The following is a 16,700-nucleotide window of genomic DNA, read 5'->3' as shown; positions in this document are numbered from 1 at the left end:
CTTACTGATTAAACTCGACTCAAAATTGGGTGACATAGCATCCTCTGAAGCAGGCGCTGAGGGCCAAGGGGGTCGATTTAGGGACCCCTTTGTAAAAGAATTGGGAAAATTTGTTGCCACCTTTACGTCATTAGACAAGGCCCAGTCTAATATGAAAAGAGTTTTCCAGACTCGTTTCTACCAAAGGGCCGGTCACGGTGGGGGCCGCGTAACCAGCCGCTGCGGTCAACAGACCGGTAATAAGGGACAAGGCTCCGGGCGAGGGCAGTACAACACCTCGGCGAATTACAACGACTTCTACCCTACCAGAAGGCAACGCTTCCGAGGCCGCAGCGGCTTCAAGAACAACACCGGCGGTGGTCAGTCAAGAGGTGAATGTCATCCCGGCGGGGCAAGTGCGTATTGGGGGTGGTTTAGCGGCTTTTCCGGACGCTTGGTCGCTTCTCACGGCAGATGCTTGGGTCTTGCAGACCGTAAAGGGGTTTCATATAGAGTTTTACGACCAGCCACGGCAGGCCGAACGCCCAAATCCCATTTCCTTTTCCGTATCCGATGCTCAGCTGATCGACAAGGAGGTGTCTGCTCTACTCAAGAAAGGGGCCATCTGTCGATCAATTCTGCACCCCAACGGTTTCCTCAGCAACGTCTTTTTGGTGGAAAAGACGGGCGGGGACAGCGGCCGGAGATCAATCTCAAGGAGTTCAATGGGTGGTTGGTTTACCGGCATTTCAAGATGAAAGGAACCAATCTTCTGCAGGATGTACTCTTGCCACAAGATTGATGGTAAGGTTGGACCTCAAAGATGCGTACCTGGTGGTCCCCGTCCATCCTCCCCATCGACGGTTCCTCCAGTTCCTTTGGCGGGGCCAGGTTTACGAATTAATCGCCCTTCCATTCATCCTTTCTTCGGCACTGTGGTGTTTCACGAAGGTGCTGCACCCGGTGGTAGAGTTTTTGAGGGGTCAAGGAGTACGGATGATCGTGTACCTTGACGACATACTTCTCATGGCGCAGTGTCCTCAGAAGTTGGTGTCTCAGTTGCAACAGACGGTATCTCTTTTGGAGAGTTTGGGGTTCGTCATCAACAAGGACAAATCAATCCCTGCCCGACTCAAAGTCTGGTCTTTCTCGGTTTCGTCATGGATTCCGTGAATTCTTCATTGAGTCTACCTACTGGCCAAGATCCGCAACACCTTGAGGCAAACCATCTCCAAACCCCAGACTTCACTCCGTCAGATCGCTCAGGTGGTAGGTCTTCTTTCCTCTTCCATCCAGGCAATCTTCCCAGGCCCTCTTCATTATCGGGCTTTACAGCGCTTAAAAGGCGCATCACCTCAGGAAGGGGCTATCGTACGATCAGGCAGTTCCCCTGTCAGAGAACGCAAGGGAAGAGATGTCATGGTGGTTGACGCACATGGAGGCCTGGAATGGTCAGGCAATCTTCGGATCAACCCCGGACCTGGTAATAGAATCGGACGTAAGCAGGTTCGGTTGGGGTGCCTGTTGCGGAGAAATCACCACAGGCGGCGTTTGGTCGTTGGACGAGCGGAAGTTGCATATCAATTGCTTGGAACTTCTGGCGGGATCGTTCGCCATCCGTTGTTGGACCAGGCAACAAGCAAGCTTGTGTGTGCTGTTGAAAATGGAAAACGTATCAGCGGTCCGTTATGTCAATCAGTTGGGGGCCCCCCGTTCCTGTGCCTTGGCAGACCTCGCAAAAGTGTTTTGGGAAGATTGCTTGGCACACCAAGTCCCGGTGACGGCAGAGTATCACCCTGGGCAAGCCAATCAAGTGGCGGATTGGCACTCTAGACATCTGAGGGATTCCAGTCTGTGGAAGCTGGATGCTCTGGTCTTCAAATGGCTGAAAGACCTCTGGGATCCGTTCTCCGTGGACCTTTTTGCGTCCCATCTGGATCACCAGCTCCCGTGCTTCTTAAGCTGGAGTCCAGATCCTCTGGCAGAGGCCACTGACGTGTTTCTCCAGGACTGGAGTCAGGAGAGGGGTTATGCCTTCCCACCGTTTGCGATGGTGGTAAGAACGGTAGCCTGGATCCGGCTCCTGAAGGCGGATGTGGTGGTGGTGACGCCATGTTGGAGGTCACAAGTCTGGTTTCCAGTTCTTCTGGAACTTTCTTGGGATTTTCCAATCCTACTCCCCCTGCTTCCTCATCTTCTGCTGAATCCGGACGGGGAGGGTCATCATCTCATTGTGCAAGGCTCTCTCCGCCTCATGGTATGGAGGCTTTCAGGAGACGTTGGTCGCCCGCGGGCCTTTCGGGATCGGCTCAAAATCTCTTGTCAAAGGCCTGGGTAGATAGTACATCTAAACGCTACTGGCCCGCATGGACTAAATGGATGCGTTGGTGTCTTCGACGGGATCTGGATCCCGTGGTCGCAGGCGTCGTTCCTGTGTTGAATTTCCTGGTGGAGCTGGCTACGGATGGCCTCGCTTACCGATCTATTTATACAATAAGATCGGCGATCTCTGCAGCTCATTGTCCTGTGAACGGTGCCCCGATTGGGGAACATCCGTTCGTCTGTAGGCTCTTGCGGGGGTCCGTTTGTCATTGCCCCCAGAGCCTCGTTATTCGGTTCTGTGGGATGTCAATTTGGTCCTAAACCTCTTCTTATCCTGGCAGCCTAATAGATATCTTTCCCTGAAGGAACTTTCAGCTAAACTGGCTATGCTTTTGTGCTTAGCTTCCTGTTGCAGGGTTTCTGACATCCGGGCTTTGGACATTACTGCGAGGGTTTTCTCCCCAGGAGGGGTTACGTTCACACTGGGTCGCCGTACCACGTCAGATTCCAGGGCAATTTCTTATCCGGCCTTTATGGATGTGCCCAAACTGTGTGTGATGAACTGTCTAAAATCCTATGAGGAAATGACTTTTGAATTTCGCCCCCCGGGCGAACGGCAACTCCTTATTGCCTTACCGAAACCACATAATGCTGTCTCTTCCCCCACTATTGCCCGGTGGGTGAGACGGGTCATGCAAGAGGCGAGTATTGATACGAAACTGTTTGGAGCACATTTGGCTAGAGGCGCGATGGCCTCGAAGGCTTTCTCTCTAGGAGCTCAATTGGAGGACCTTATGCGTGCAGCTGATTGGTCTTCCGATTCCACCTTTAAGAGGTTTTACTTTAAACCGCTGCTGGATGTTGCTCAGTTGGTGGTAAGTAAGCTTTAAACTAGCATAATCGGAGCCTCTGGTCCCGACATAGAATCGAAATTTGCCTAGCTTAGTAACATAAGTTTCAATTCTATTAAGGACACGGAGGCGAGTATTATCCCTCCCGTGGCACTGATGGTGAAAACCGACCCATACTTAAGTAAGTAAACTGGTTTAAAGTTTCCTGGTAGAGAACTTGTTACCCTATAGTAAAAGTTTATTCAGCGATGTTGGTGCTGAATTTCTTAGAGATTGCGATCTGGAATAAGCTCACAAGGTTCACTTATTTTGCAGGACATGATGGAGCCAAGCAGGACAGAAGCACCGACCGATCAGAACCCCCGTTCGAGCGCATGAGAGTCCAAAGACGAAGGTTATGGGAAGCCTGCCCCACGTGAACCAATATCTGGCGGATTCATCCAACATCAATACGCCAAGTGTTCAAACATTAAAATATTCAGCATATGTATCGGCGTCACTGCGTTAAGTGATTATCCATTACTAAGAAACTGATTACGACATCTGACAGTGTCTGCTGGAATACGATTAGAAAAATAGGATGCTGCCTTGAAAGTTTTCAAATAATAATCTTTGGATATCTAAGTCAGGCTACTGGAATAAAGACCCAAAAGACACACTTTTATCAACAAATGACCTGATGTATTAAAATCAACACGTGACTAAGTGCGCTGAAAGTCATCTTGCAGGAATAAATCAGCATATCAGACTTGATATAAAAATGAAATAAAGGCTGTCGCCATAGGAAGCAAAGTCTCTCGCTTATTGATTCGACACCTTGACAATTATGTTATATCACTCTTTCTATTTTATATAAAATGTACGAATGACGGTCACCTGACGAAGGCCTTGGGCCGAAACGCGCGTAGTTCTATTCAACCGCATTGCCTTCATCAATTATTTCAACGACTGAATATCTCGTATATCACTGGGTTTATTTGTTTTTTGAAATTGTGGATATGTAATTTTTCTCTTTTCACTTATTGTTTTTGTATGTCTTTAGTTGTAAATAATCAATTTTTTGCCTTTGTTTGAACATTATGTATTATATATAAATGTCTTTTAAATGTGAAAAATGAAATGAACAAGTAAATGAAATATAAACAAAAGACAAAAATAACAAGAAAATATACTATAATCAAAATAAAAAGATTGAAGAATTTTTGTATAAACTCACTGTTTCAGCACACGTTTATTTGAATGTTGTGGAGGGTCTATCACTATGTTCAGATTCTGATCTAGGGATTATCGATGCCCTTGGAGTTTGCTACACTTTCTTTCTCTACATAGCCAAGCAGGACCAATAACATTAAGGCGTGACTTGCGCGAAGAAAGAGGAGGGTTTCACAAGATAATAGAGCTTTCTAGGAGTCATGGACAGAGTGGAAGGACTCAGTTGCTGTAGTATCCCTTGGACTTATGTGAGTTTATGTTTATGGATTTGAGTTACTTGTTTTTTTATGTGAACAAATGACGTTTTTCTCTTTGTTTGGAAGAAAAAGTCATCTTTATTGCTTTTCTGGCTGCTGTGTTTTTTACATAGAAATAAAAGCGAAGTAAGAAAAGCATTGAAACTTACCGTTACTAAGCTAGGCAAATTTCGATTCCTGATGCATTTTTATTTTTGGCAGAGTGAATACCAAGTATTTGTTCATCTCAGAATCAGAAAAATATATTTACAAACATGGACTTGTACTTGAGTGGAATACAAGCACCAACTCAAAAGAACCAAAAACGTTGTTCACATCCATTAGAAAAACTATGCTAAAAAATACATACCACATTCTATTGTCAAATATACATACATATATATATATATATATATATATACACATATATATATATATATACATAATTATATATACATATATATACACATATATATACATATATATATATATATATATATATTCATTCCAACACCCCCTCCAACGGTGAGAGTGCAGAGACCAACAACGGAGAACCTGTGGAAACAGCATTTATTCCACAACAACAGATAGGAGGCTTCCTTGTCACCCGCTTACAAGCGAATGCATTTCGGCTTAAAAATCAGCCTTCTTCAGCGCCGCGAGTGAATTGTTACAGGTGGTGGCACATTTCCCTGATTCAAATACCACGCCCCACCTCATTTGTCCTGCATTGCTCCGCCCCTTCGGTCCAAATACCAATCGCAAATGTCCATTGGTAGGTCGCATCATCTACCGCGACTACCAGTCCCAGAATGCATTGCATATGTCCATCTCTGGTAATGGTTGCGTGGGGATAGGAAAAAATGCTGTGATGGTATGGAGTGGACTCCCCTCTCTGCCGCCACAGAACAGACTGCTCCCTCCTGTCTCCTACCGTCTCAACCTCCGCGTCTGGTGTCATCATATATATATATATATATATATACACACCCATATATATACATACACACACACACCCGTGAAAAGCAACTGCCATATCCTAATGCAAAGCCTGAAACTGGATTAAAGAAATATTTAAGATTTGCATTCACAGATGGGCAAAAGAGCAGTTCCTATAGCACAGAGTAATCCCATTGGTTGGGAGAGAAGCCCATTGTTAAATTGCAATCTTGGTGCAAAGCCTGTGAACAACATTTTTTGTGCGATTTCTATAACATTATTATAAAATGAACTCTCTCTGCCTTTTGAGTATAGATGTTGTTATTGAAAAACTCATCGGAACAATGAAAGGCTCCTATATCTCAAAATGGGTTTTCTCAGAGTTGAACATAGAAATTTCAGCAGGCTCTGAGGCCACTTCACTATCTCTAAGTTAACTCAGCTATAGCTTTGATTATTATTCCACAATTACAGACACATGCCAGAGTATTGCTCACCTCGATGCATGATCTTGTGCTTCTCCCGCAAGTAGGTCAGGCCTTTGATAACCTACAAAAAAAACAAAAAACACTATTGGTCTGGGCAGTTTGTAGGTGCCCATGACTGGCCATGCTCAACTTGATGCTTGTTCAGTGGCTTCTTGGAGGTAGAGGAAGCGATAGCCCATTACTCACCGCAATGCTGACTTTCCCCAAAATCTGCTCCGGGATCTTCCCAGCTTTCTTCAACACCTGATCTAAGGATCCACCATCCTGGAAATAAACCAAATATTGCATCACATTATAACTATAGGTGTGAGGAAAACTGGTCAACTGATTGGTCAGAAGTGATAGGTTGACTGTGGTTGTCTCACTCCGACAAACCACAAATTTCCTTAGATCCTGATAAGAAGTTCAGACCTTGAAGTGAGCGGGAGATAGCTGTCTTTTCAATTCACCTTGCAATGATAAGCCATGTTCTCTGGGTTCCTTTTGTGTATATTGTTTTAAAATAGAAGATCTGTGGCACTTTTTTGTTATTCTTACTTGTAAGCTTTCACATCTAAGGGTTAGTCTAAGTGAAAATATTTCTATAGCGTTTGCAGGAAAACTCTTCTATACACTTGTCAGAAGGAAAAGAAATGCCTTTTACTATTGACACACTTGTTTTTAAAAGGTTTTAAATAAAATAGTGTGGAGTTTTATTGCAGTCAGAAAATCAAGTTTCCATCTACAGTTCCATGTGGCAATGGCCCACTAAATGTATTTATTTAATACACACTGACAAGTGGATTTGTTCTAAATGTCTGAAAGAATGTACAATGAGCATTTGGCATCGACTTTGGCAAGAAGACTACCAAAGTAGTGTCAACTTGTCACACTCATTACCAACTAGTTCAAGATTCCCAAGCTGCACAGCACTGCCAGACCTCAACTTTGCCAGGTTTCAACATTGCCTGGAAGGGCCAGCAGCATTAATGCAACCTTCTCACACTCCTTGCCAGTGCCCCCGTCTCATACTGCCCACCTAGTGTTCATCAAAAATCTACTCATGCAACTAAAGAAAGTGCAGACTCCATGCCCATTCGGTCCTTGCCTAACTTGAAAAGAGTGCCAAATACTTATATGTACTGGAGCAGGGAAAGACCATGTTATAACAACTGGGGCAATGCTATATTTCAAGGATGAAAATCTAGATCTTCAGCCTTAATGTGACCATAAACTAGCAGGGTTGCTTTCAGGAGGCAAACACATTTTCTTCAATCTAATTTATCCATCTCTGTACTTACCTAATGTACCACAGGAGTGTTATGTGCATTTGTACAGAGCATTATCACCAGTTGTATGGTACTGAAGTGCTTTCAGAAACTGGGCACTTTTCTCATTCTGGGATGTTTGTTGACCAGAGTCAGAGTAGACTGTTCACAATATATGTGGTTGTATAGTCTACAACTAAGAGTTGAGTGATATTTTACAGCAGTTCGTATGTTTACAAGATGTTAGGCAGGAATGTAAAAAGGGTAACTTTGCCATATACAAGGAAGGGAAATGTGTACCTTTGCTCCCAGTTGGGTAATAAAAGACAACCATAAGTGAAGTGCCTCAGAGCCCTGGTGCCACTGCACCTGCTGCTCTAATGAGAATTATGCACCCAATGTCAGGTCTTCAGCTTATGATGGTCATGTAAACGCCCATCCATTGTATGCTATGGCTTCAGGAGGCTAGCTATTCGGTTTAAAATAACCCTTAAGACATGGGATCAGGAAACCAACAACAACCAGCCTCACGCAATCAAGGATTTCATCAAATTATTTCATTTTTTAAATTTCACTGGATGTCAGCATACTGTGAAACAAACCTCCAACCAGGAGCGCGGAGCCCTTTTGTGGCATACAATATAAGTTTACAAGTGAACATGGCAGAGATACACTTTACAGCAATATATATTGATGTGCAGAGTGCATATATGGTATGTCATGCTGTATTTCGTAAGAAAGCTAGATTTGGAGATTGCCGGCTGTTTGCATACTGGTTGTTAGGCACTGGACAACTGAGGCGGATGCACAAGATCACTCTGCTTGTGAATGGGTTCGAGCTTGCTACTTGTGTACACTGACAAACTGCGTTGCCCTCGCAGAGTAATGGATGTGAGATATGCTGTCAGCACCAACTGAGAAGTAGCACCAAGAGCAGAGGAGCTCCTACCATGTGTTCCATGCAGATGCTGATTTCCCCGTCACTGTAGAATGCCCCGTAGAAACCCACAATGTACGGAGAGTTACATTCATGCAGAACCTGCAGCTCACGGATGATCTGGTTTCGGATTGCTGGTTTGATCTCCAGATGAATTAACTAGATAATACAAAATAAATAAAAAATGCTATTTACTTTTCTTTGGCTTAGTTAGGGGTAGATCACAAACACTAAAGTACATATAAGAGGGAAGAGAAGTTTGTCATTAATGATAAAGAAATCAGGGTGACACAGTAAATCACAATTATGCAGCCCTGTGCAAAGAACCAACTCTGACAATAGAAGAGAATGAATCACGCAGACTCAGATTAGTGAGGGAAGGTCCACATCTTTTACAAAATGGTGATTGTAGGCCACTGATGCAGGCCATGAGGAATGCCAAATACACCCAAAGCCACACCACTGAACATCTGAAAGATTACCATCAAGGAATCTGCACATCATACCCAGCAAAAAGCCACTGGCACAACAAGGATTACCCATATCCACATCCGCACACAGATAACAGGCATGTCTGTAGATGAGACACTCATGGAGATCTTCCATGGTGAGTGTGAACAACAAAAGATAGTAATCAGGGACCAGGGAGCACATGGAGTAATATAACAAAAGTGCAAAATTACACACCAGACCAAAAAAGACCTCAGGATCAGTCATCACAATTTAACTAGGGGTAGGAATATATAAACATTGGAGGAGACAGGGTAATTATATCTTATCCCTCAAGTGAACACATGCTCTGCAGCAACCCATCACCAGGACGCAAACCGAAGGTTGAGGCCGACAGTTACACACCCTTATCTTACATGGGGACACACTTCCTTAGGGCCAATCAATTAATGGGGCACTAGCATCAAACAGAACCAATGGAACGCTGGAAACAGTGAATGTTCCATTTTAAGAAAACTACATAAAATAATCTGCAGCCTCCTATACCGGTCCGGTCCTCGGATGCTTGATTCCGGTCTGGGAAAGATATGGCTGTTGTAGTTCGGACTGGACTGTTCCCATGGGGCAACAGGGTCAGAGCTGATTTGCATAAAGCCATTATCTGACCCAGGGTGGTGTGGAGTGCAAAAAAACGATGGATTTGGGCCCAGATCTTTTGACTGGGGGAGTGTGTGACATTGATCCACATTCAGTCCATCACTTGTTGTTTTTTGCAATTGCCGCCCTAAGTGCGCTGGGGATGCCCAGACGTGGGTCCCAGGCACTCCACACCACTTGGAGTCAAGCTAGCCGGGCTGAAGAGAGGTGTTACCTCGAAACCGGTCCGGTCCTCGGATGCTTGATTCCGGTCTGGGAAAGATATGGCTGTTGTAGTTCGGACTGGACTGTTCCCATGGGGCAACAGGGTCAGAGCTGATTTGCATAAAGCCATTATCTGACCCAGGGTGGTGTGGAGTGCAAAAAAACGATGGATTTGGGCCCAGATCTTTTGACTGGGGGAGTGTGTGACATTGATCCACATTCAGTCCATCACTTGTTGTTTTTTGCAATTGCCGCCCTAAGTGCGCTGGGGATGCCCAGACGTGGGTCCCAGGCACTCCACACCACTTGGAGTCAAGCTAGCCGGGCTGAAGAGAGGTGTTACCTCGAAACCGGTCCGGTCCTCGGATGCTTGATTCCGGTCTGGGAAAGATATGGCTGTTGTAGTTCGGACTGGACTGTTCCCATGGGGCAACAGGGTCAGAGCTGATTTGCATAAAGCCATTATCTGACCCAGGGTGGTGTGGAGTGCAAAAAAACGATGGATTTGGGCCCAGATCTTTTGACTGGGGGAGTGTGTGACATTGATCCACATTCAGTCCATCACTTGTTGTTTTTTGCAATTGCCGCCCTAAGTGCGCTGGGGATGCCCAGGCGTGGGTCCCAGGCACTCCACACCACTTGGAGTCAAGCTAGCCGGGCTGAAGAGAGGTGTTACCTCGAAACCGGTCCGGTCCTCGGATGCTTGATTCCGGTCTGGGAAAGATATGGCTGTTGTAGTTCGGACTGGACTGTTCCCATGGGGCAACAGGGTCAGAGATGATTTGCATAAAGCCATTATCTGACCCAGGGTGGTGTGGAGTGCAAAAAAACGATGGATTTGGGCCCAGATCTTTTGACTGGGGGAGTGTGTGACATTGATCCACATTCAGTCCATCACTTGTTGTTTTTTGCAATTGCCGCCCTAAGTGCGCTGGGGATGCCCAGACGTGGGTCCCAGGCACTCCACACCACTTGGAGTCAAGCTAGCCGGGCTGAAGAGAGGTGTTACCTCGAAACCGGTCCGGTCCTCGGATGCTTGATTCCGGTCTGGGAAAGATATGGCTGTTGTAGTTCGGACTGGACTGTTCCCATGGGGCAACAGGGTCAGAGCTGATTTGCATAAAGCCATTATCTGACCCAGGGTGGTGTGGAGTGCAAAAAAACGATGGATTTGGGCCCAGATCTTTTGACTGGGGGAGTGTGTGACATTGATCCACATTCAGTCCATCACTTGTTGTTTTTTTCCTATATACAAAGCACAACTTCTCAGTCCTCATACCGACATGGGAAGCCCCGTTGAAGAAGGCATACCATTTATCTCACCAGCCTCTACTGTGCTCTGAACCGCCCCATACACACACACACACACACACACACACACACACACAACAGGGCAAATGAAACAGGCAGCTTACATACTAGCTAACTATCTCTCCACAAATAGATCACGGTCAGTTAAAAATGGTATCTATAACCACAGCTACTCAATGTAATGGGCAGGCAAAAGTAAAGAAGGTAACCACAGTTCATCCGATTGCCTCTTTAAAACACAGGACAGTTTAGATTATGAAAGGTATCTCATATACTGTCTGTCACATGTACATTTGCAAATTGTGCAGACTCAATTAAAGAAGCGAATATATTCTACCCTCAGGCTTTGCAGACACAGTGCAGGACCGTCAAAAGAAGACAGCTCACCTCCCAGGTTTGACATTGATTAGCTTTCTATTAATATTTCACTCTCCCCATTACGCCTCCACACAAGAGGAAAAAAAGCAGATGAAGACAAAATCCCTTAGACTATCAGAGTCTGTTCATGTACAGGCAGGTCTACAGGAGGGAAGCTGATGCACATACTGTCCGTATGAAGCACGTGCTCCGCATCTTCGAGGCCTCATATTGCAGTCCTGATGCATACTAGGAGTTGCAGAAAGGGTTGACTTTGTTTGAATCAAGTAGACAAACACTATGAATATAGGCACAAGTGATGGTCCCTAGTGCCATTAAGCAATTATTATACCTAAATTATTCTCCCCCCCCCACGACCTCCCTACATATAGCTACTGGAGATAGGGTAACCCGCATACATAATATCTGACAGCCCCTATATAGACAGGGCAGGCTAAGATGAAGGAAGCAGGAAAAGCACCATCACTTCCCACCAATTTACAAAGGAAAGCCCCAATCAACATCTACTAAAGCTCTTGAACCAGACTTGATCTCTTCAGAAGTGAGGCCAGCTCTTAGTAGGGCTGTTGTCCTCCTTACCTTTCGTGCCATGATGAGTCCCGAAGGTTTGTGGGACACCTTGAAGACCACACCACCATTGCCGGCTCCCAACTCTGACACCTTTTCAAAGTCATCGTCCTTGAGCTCGCCAACTTTCTGCTTCTGGGTGAGGAAAGCCTCAAGGCGCTTGCGCTGTTGTTCATCAAGCTCGAGCTCTTCCAGCTTCTTTTGCAATGCCTCCAAGTTAGTCCTGTGCAAATGAGGAGGAAGGAGACATTTTTAGGGCTACATAAAAAGTTCTAGTTCAAACTAAACGTGAATGTACAGCACATACATACTTAAAAGGGAGGAAACTCCACACCTACATATTCTTAAAGACTATCATTGTCATTAGTAGCAAATGACTGGATAAGGGTACTGGTAAACCAAATCAGACCATGCTAAACTCCCCCAGAAAGAAAGAATTCCCAAACATGTCTGGAGAGTTCATAAAACCACAGGTTAATACGATAGCTTCTAAGCCCCCACAGGAGCTAAGTGGCCCGACTGCACACTTCGTGTACAAAATGTCTTTTTATCTATGGTGATTGAAGGCAATCGTGATGTAGGAACTCGGGAGAGTGGCAATGTTCGGAGAAAGTGAAACATATTACGGCAAACAGACATTTCCTGTTTTTGAGCAATTAGAAAAGAGGCAAAACTTGGTCCACATTAAGAAAATAAACCCTTTGTCCACTGTAAATAAACCATCCTTTGTCCCTAAACTGCCACAAATTTTACAAGATTGGGTGAACTCAGGCTTTGTTCACGGAAAACTGAAAGAAGCAGTAATACGGCTTCTGCTTAAGAAGCCTCAGGTAGAGCCATCTGACTTAGCTCAATTTCATCACGATTCCGGTATTTCTTATGTGGTGAAGCTGTGAGCAGCAGGTCTTAGGTCCATGCAAAGTACAAAGCTCGTCATAGTGTGCATCTTGGATGACCCTGGTACACAGGCTGATTTGTGAATTCCAATGCAAATTTACACACAAGCTGGGGATTTCTGAATGAATATCCATTCTTGAACCCAAAAATGTGCTACAAGAAACATCTGTGCTTATGTAGATTGAAAAAACATAAGAGTATATCACAAACTAGCATGCAGGCATTCGTGAAGCAAAACATGAAAACGGTCTTTAAAGATTTTAGACAAGGATGTAAATACTTTGGATTTTTAAGATATAAACCCATTTCTTTGATTGTATTCTTTATTTATGATTTTTTAATGTGCACTCCTTTAATAAGCGGTGTGTGCAGCTACATCAATGAGATAAACATTTTATGTAGGAGAGCTGGCGAATCCATTTCCAAGAGGTGGCTTTCCAAACAGCAAATGTCAACCACATTTGCAATGAAGTAGTGTGTTAAGGCAGTGACTTCTTACCATTCACCAGTCTCCTCTAATGTACATGGGCCAATACACGCAAGTAATTATAAATTATAATAGATGTGCACCCAAGTTTTGGTACATATATTCATCTGTGCTGGTTGGGATACCTATATTTATTTCGACAATGAACAAGCAAACCTCAATTAATTCTTCCTACAAAAAATATTAATGCGAAACTTGTATGTGGGTAAGTAATGACTGATGCCATTTAGGTGGAAAAGGAAATATGGGGCGGAAGTGGGAGGGGTTTGGTATACAACAAAACCACTATAAAGAGAGATTAGGGAAAAGTGAATCGACAATAGAATATGCTTTATTTCCTAGAGATAGACCAGCTAGGAAAACCTTCCCTGGTTGGGCAAAGGAAGTTTGAAAGACAACTTTTATGTAAGTATAGAATTATGGTAGGCAGTGCCAACGTTTGAGATAGATTGTAGAACGAAACTGCTAATGACCCACTGTTGTGCAAGATTCAGAAGGATTAAATTGTGAATACATTGAATAAATGTTAAGCTAGTCCACAATATAGTAGGCAAGTAAGCTAGAGACACCACAGAAGACCGGATACATTTGAAAAGTCCATGATACCCTCTAAGGTGTGAGACTGCCATTGATAAAGTCCATAAAGGTGACTCATGATAAAATGAAGCAGACACAGATACATTCACGCCTTTCACAAAGGCCTAGGGCACTCGAACGCACCAACAGGCTACTGACCACAAAATGAAATTGCTAGAGAATACTGTTAGAGCTTGGAGTCTACAAATACCAGGGATCACGGAGCAGGCAATTGACTAGCTGGACACAGATGTGTAATTGTCTGTCCAAGCTGGTTATCTGAAAAGCTTGATATCCCACTGGGGTCTTTACCAGAGGCATAAAAAAAGCATTTCCACTTGAAATCTTTCAGTAAGACTTCTAAATTGATATACCCAACTGGTTATCTGAAGAGCTTGAAACCTCACTGGGGTCTTTACCAGAAGCATAAAGATGCATTTCCGCTTGAAGACTCTCAGTCAGATATCTAAGAAAGGAACTCTCCTTCATGTTAATTTTGAGAGACAAAGAATTGAAAACCCAGTTATTGGAGACAGCCACTTGGAGAGCGCAATCACAAATGTAGAACACCCCAATACATTTTTAACCATATTTCGTCCAATTATAAAGAAGTGAAGGAATATTAAGGTGCCCTAGCGTGCGTTTGAGGCTAAATGCACACTGGTGGGGATCTTTAAGCCAACAAAAATTAAGCATAATGTATGAAGTCAAGAAGGATTTTTTTTAACACTGAAGACAAGCGCTAGCTCCTTATTTCTATGCAGGAAGAGCGCACCTGCTCTGATAAACATTGATGACTGAGCACTAGTGTTCCTTGGCAAACTGTGCTGCAATCTTGCAAAATAGAAGCAATTATACTCGGCATACGAAGGTCGTGGGCATTTCTGTACCGGTAGGCACGATGGGGGTAAACCTGGAGTGCTGTTGTTTTTGCAGATTGCAGCTCAGGACCCAACATCACAAACATGGAACAAGCCTGGCGTGTCTTTCTCACTCTTTAAACACACACACCTTGCTCTACCCCACTTTCTTTTCCTCCTCTTCCAGTCACTGAACCGTAAGATGTTGTTTACCTGGCAGTAAACATCAATGTTAGCAAATCAAAGGTAATGGAAGTAGGCACTGGTAAAATAAAAATGAGCCGTGGAATTATTGAAAAGGTACATTCTTGGAAATAGGCAATAAGACTTTTTTTTTTTTTTTTAAGACCTTTATTAGGTGCAAAAGGTTAATACACAGCTTTATGCCTAAAACCTTGTATGGCAGGCCGGCAGCAACAGCATGCGATGTCAATATTGCCATTTACAATTTGGAGAGGCGTAATCAGTTAACACAGCATGTGCCTACAACCCATCCGGGCCGGCCGCGTTGCAATATGATAAAGGCTGTAACATGACTCGTCATCTTGTTGAGGTCTCTTTTTGTGTTTCTCCCCCCCCACCCCCCCAAAACCTGAGATTGAAACCTGAGGAATACCAATGTGTCTAGTCCCTTCCCCCACTGTGGCCACCATACATAGTATGTGATATAGAAGAGTGGACGGGTCGGAGCAATTGGGTGGAGTGTCCTCCACATTGGAATAGACTGGAAGCGGATTGAGAGTGCTCTGCAGCCCAATGGATGATTGGAACTGGTGTGGGGATGGAGTGGGTGTAGTCTGGAAACGCGGTTGCTAGCTGAAAAGGGTGCTACTTGTGCTTATGCCATGTATTATGCTGTGCTCGAACTCGTGGGTAAGTGCCCCGAGAGGGATGGAAGAGCGACCAGCAAGCTGCCAGACATTCTGTGTTAGCGGGCTGATCTGGAGCTATCCTAGAAGTTGCTACTGTGGCTGTGCCCTGAACCCCCCGACAGACCCTAAGTACCTCTGTACACTAGCAGTGCGGTGGTGGGTAGGCTGGGGGTCTGGGGGAGGGGAGGAGGGGGAGAAAAAGGAGGCCCAATAGGGTTTACTCATCGAGGGTCAGGTTCGCGACCGGGTGTGTTCGGGGGCTCAGTTCGGACCGGTGTCACTTGCTGGTCCGGACCGTCTGAGTCGTCATCTTGAGTCCGGAGAAGATAAGCGGTGAGGGGGCCCCATAGGTCCTTGGGACGCATTTTGTGGGGCAATAGGTCAGCGTAATTGTGAAGTTGGTCCTGCCAAGTAGACATAGTAGATAGCCAAGTCTTGAATTTGGGGGCGCGCCCTCGCCCCCACCTACAGGCCAGGTGGCGTTTTGCCAATAAGAAACCTAGCGCAAAAAAGTTCCGGTTCGTCTTAAGCGCTGAAGAAGAATGTCCCAGTAGGGCTATTTTGGGGCAGGGTGCGATTGCCACTCCTACCATATCAGACATAGCTTTAAAAACCTCCCCCCAGTACGATGCCACGTCCAAGCTAGGTGAATGAAATCAGCTCCAGCTCTCTTGCATCGGAGGCAACGGTCCTCAGCTCGTAAACCGAAACGGCACAATTTGGCAGGTGTATGGTAAAGTCGGAGCAAGAATTTAAAATGTACCAGACGGAGGCGAGCATTACCAGTTACTGCATTCGTGTGGGAGCAGCATTCCTCCCATTGTTCGTCCGAGAGAGGGGCACCGAGGTCCTCATCTCAATCACGTCTAGCTCGGAGAGGCGGAGGGTTGGAGGCCGCATACGCGTGTTTGTACAGCATGGAGACTACATGTGTCAGAGTATCAGTGTGTAGAAGAGCGTGTAATGGAGCCACGGTTTCCGGTTCGTCCGGGAAGTCTGGGGTGACCGCCCGAATATTCTGTCGTAATCTTGTATAAAGGAATGTGTCCATGATTGAGGGTGTGGGAAATAGGCAATAAGACTTACACAATTCTTGCCCTGGAATATACAGTATGAGAAGATAACTGTTGCATCATTTCAATCAAACGGGAGCTGACTGCAGACAGATTAGATGGAGAATTGTTCCATTGAAGCAGCACTAATGGTGCATTGTGTTAAATCGGTCACAAA

General features: G+C 44.9%; 1 protein-coding gene across 1 annotated transcript in view; it reads right to left on the bottom strand.

Annotated features, from left to right (window-relative positions):
- Window positions 1-16,700, bottom strand: part of MAP2K1 (mitogen-activated protein kinase kinase 1) — a 166,267-nt gene that overhangs the window by 69,862 nt on the left and 79,705 nt on the right. Inside the window, exons 2-5 of the mRNA XM_078683034.1 lie at window positions 11,791-12,001; window positions 8,224-8,370; window positions 6,214-6,291; window positions 6,037-6,088 (exon numbers count right to left, since the gene is read on the bottom strand). Coding sequence (XP_078539160.1) covers window positions 6,037-6,088; window positions 6,214-6,291; window positions 8,224-8,370; window positions 11,791-12,001 — 488 coding nt within the window. The remainder of the gene's footprint in view (window positions 1-6,036; window positions 6,089-6,213; window positions 6,292-8,223; window positions 8,371-11,790; window positions 12,002-16,700) is intronic.

Source organism: Lissotriton helveticus, chromosome 3_1 (assembly GCF_964261635.1).
Source record: "Lissotriton helveticus chromosome 3_1, aLisHel1.1, whole genome shotgun sequence".
Taxonomy (NCBI): domain Eukaryota; kingdom Metazoa; phylum Chordata; class Amphibia; order Caudata; family Salamandridae; genus Lissotriton; species Lissotriton helveticus.
The sequence above is the reverse complement of the archived record's forward strand: the minus strand, read 5'-3'. Positions and strand labels throughout refer to the sequence as shown.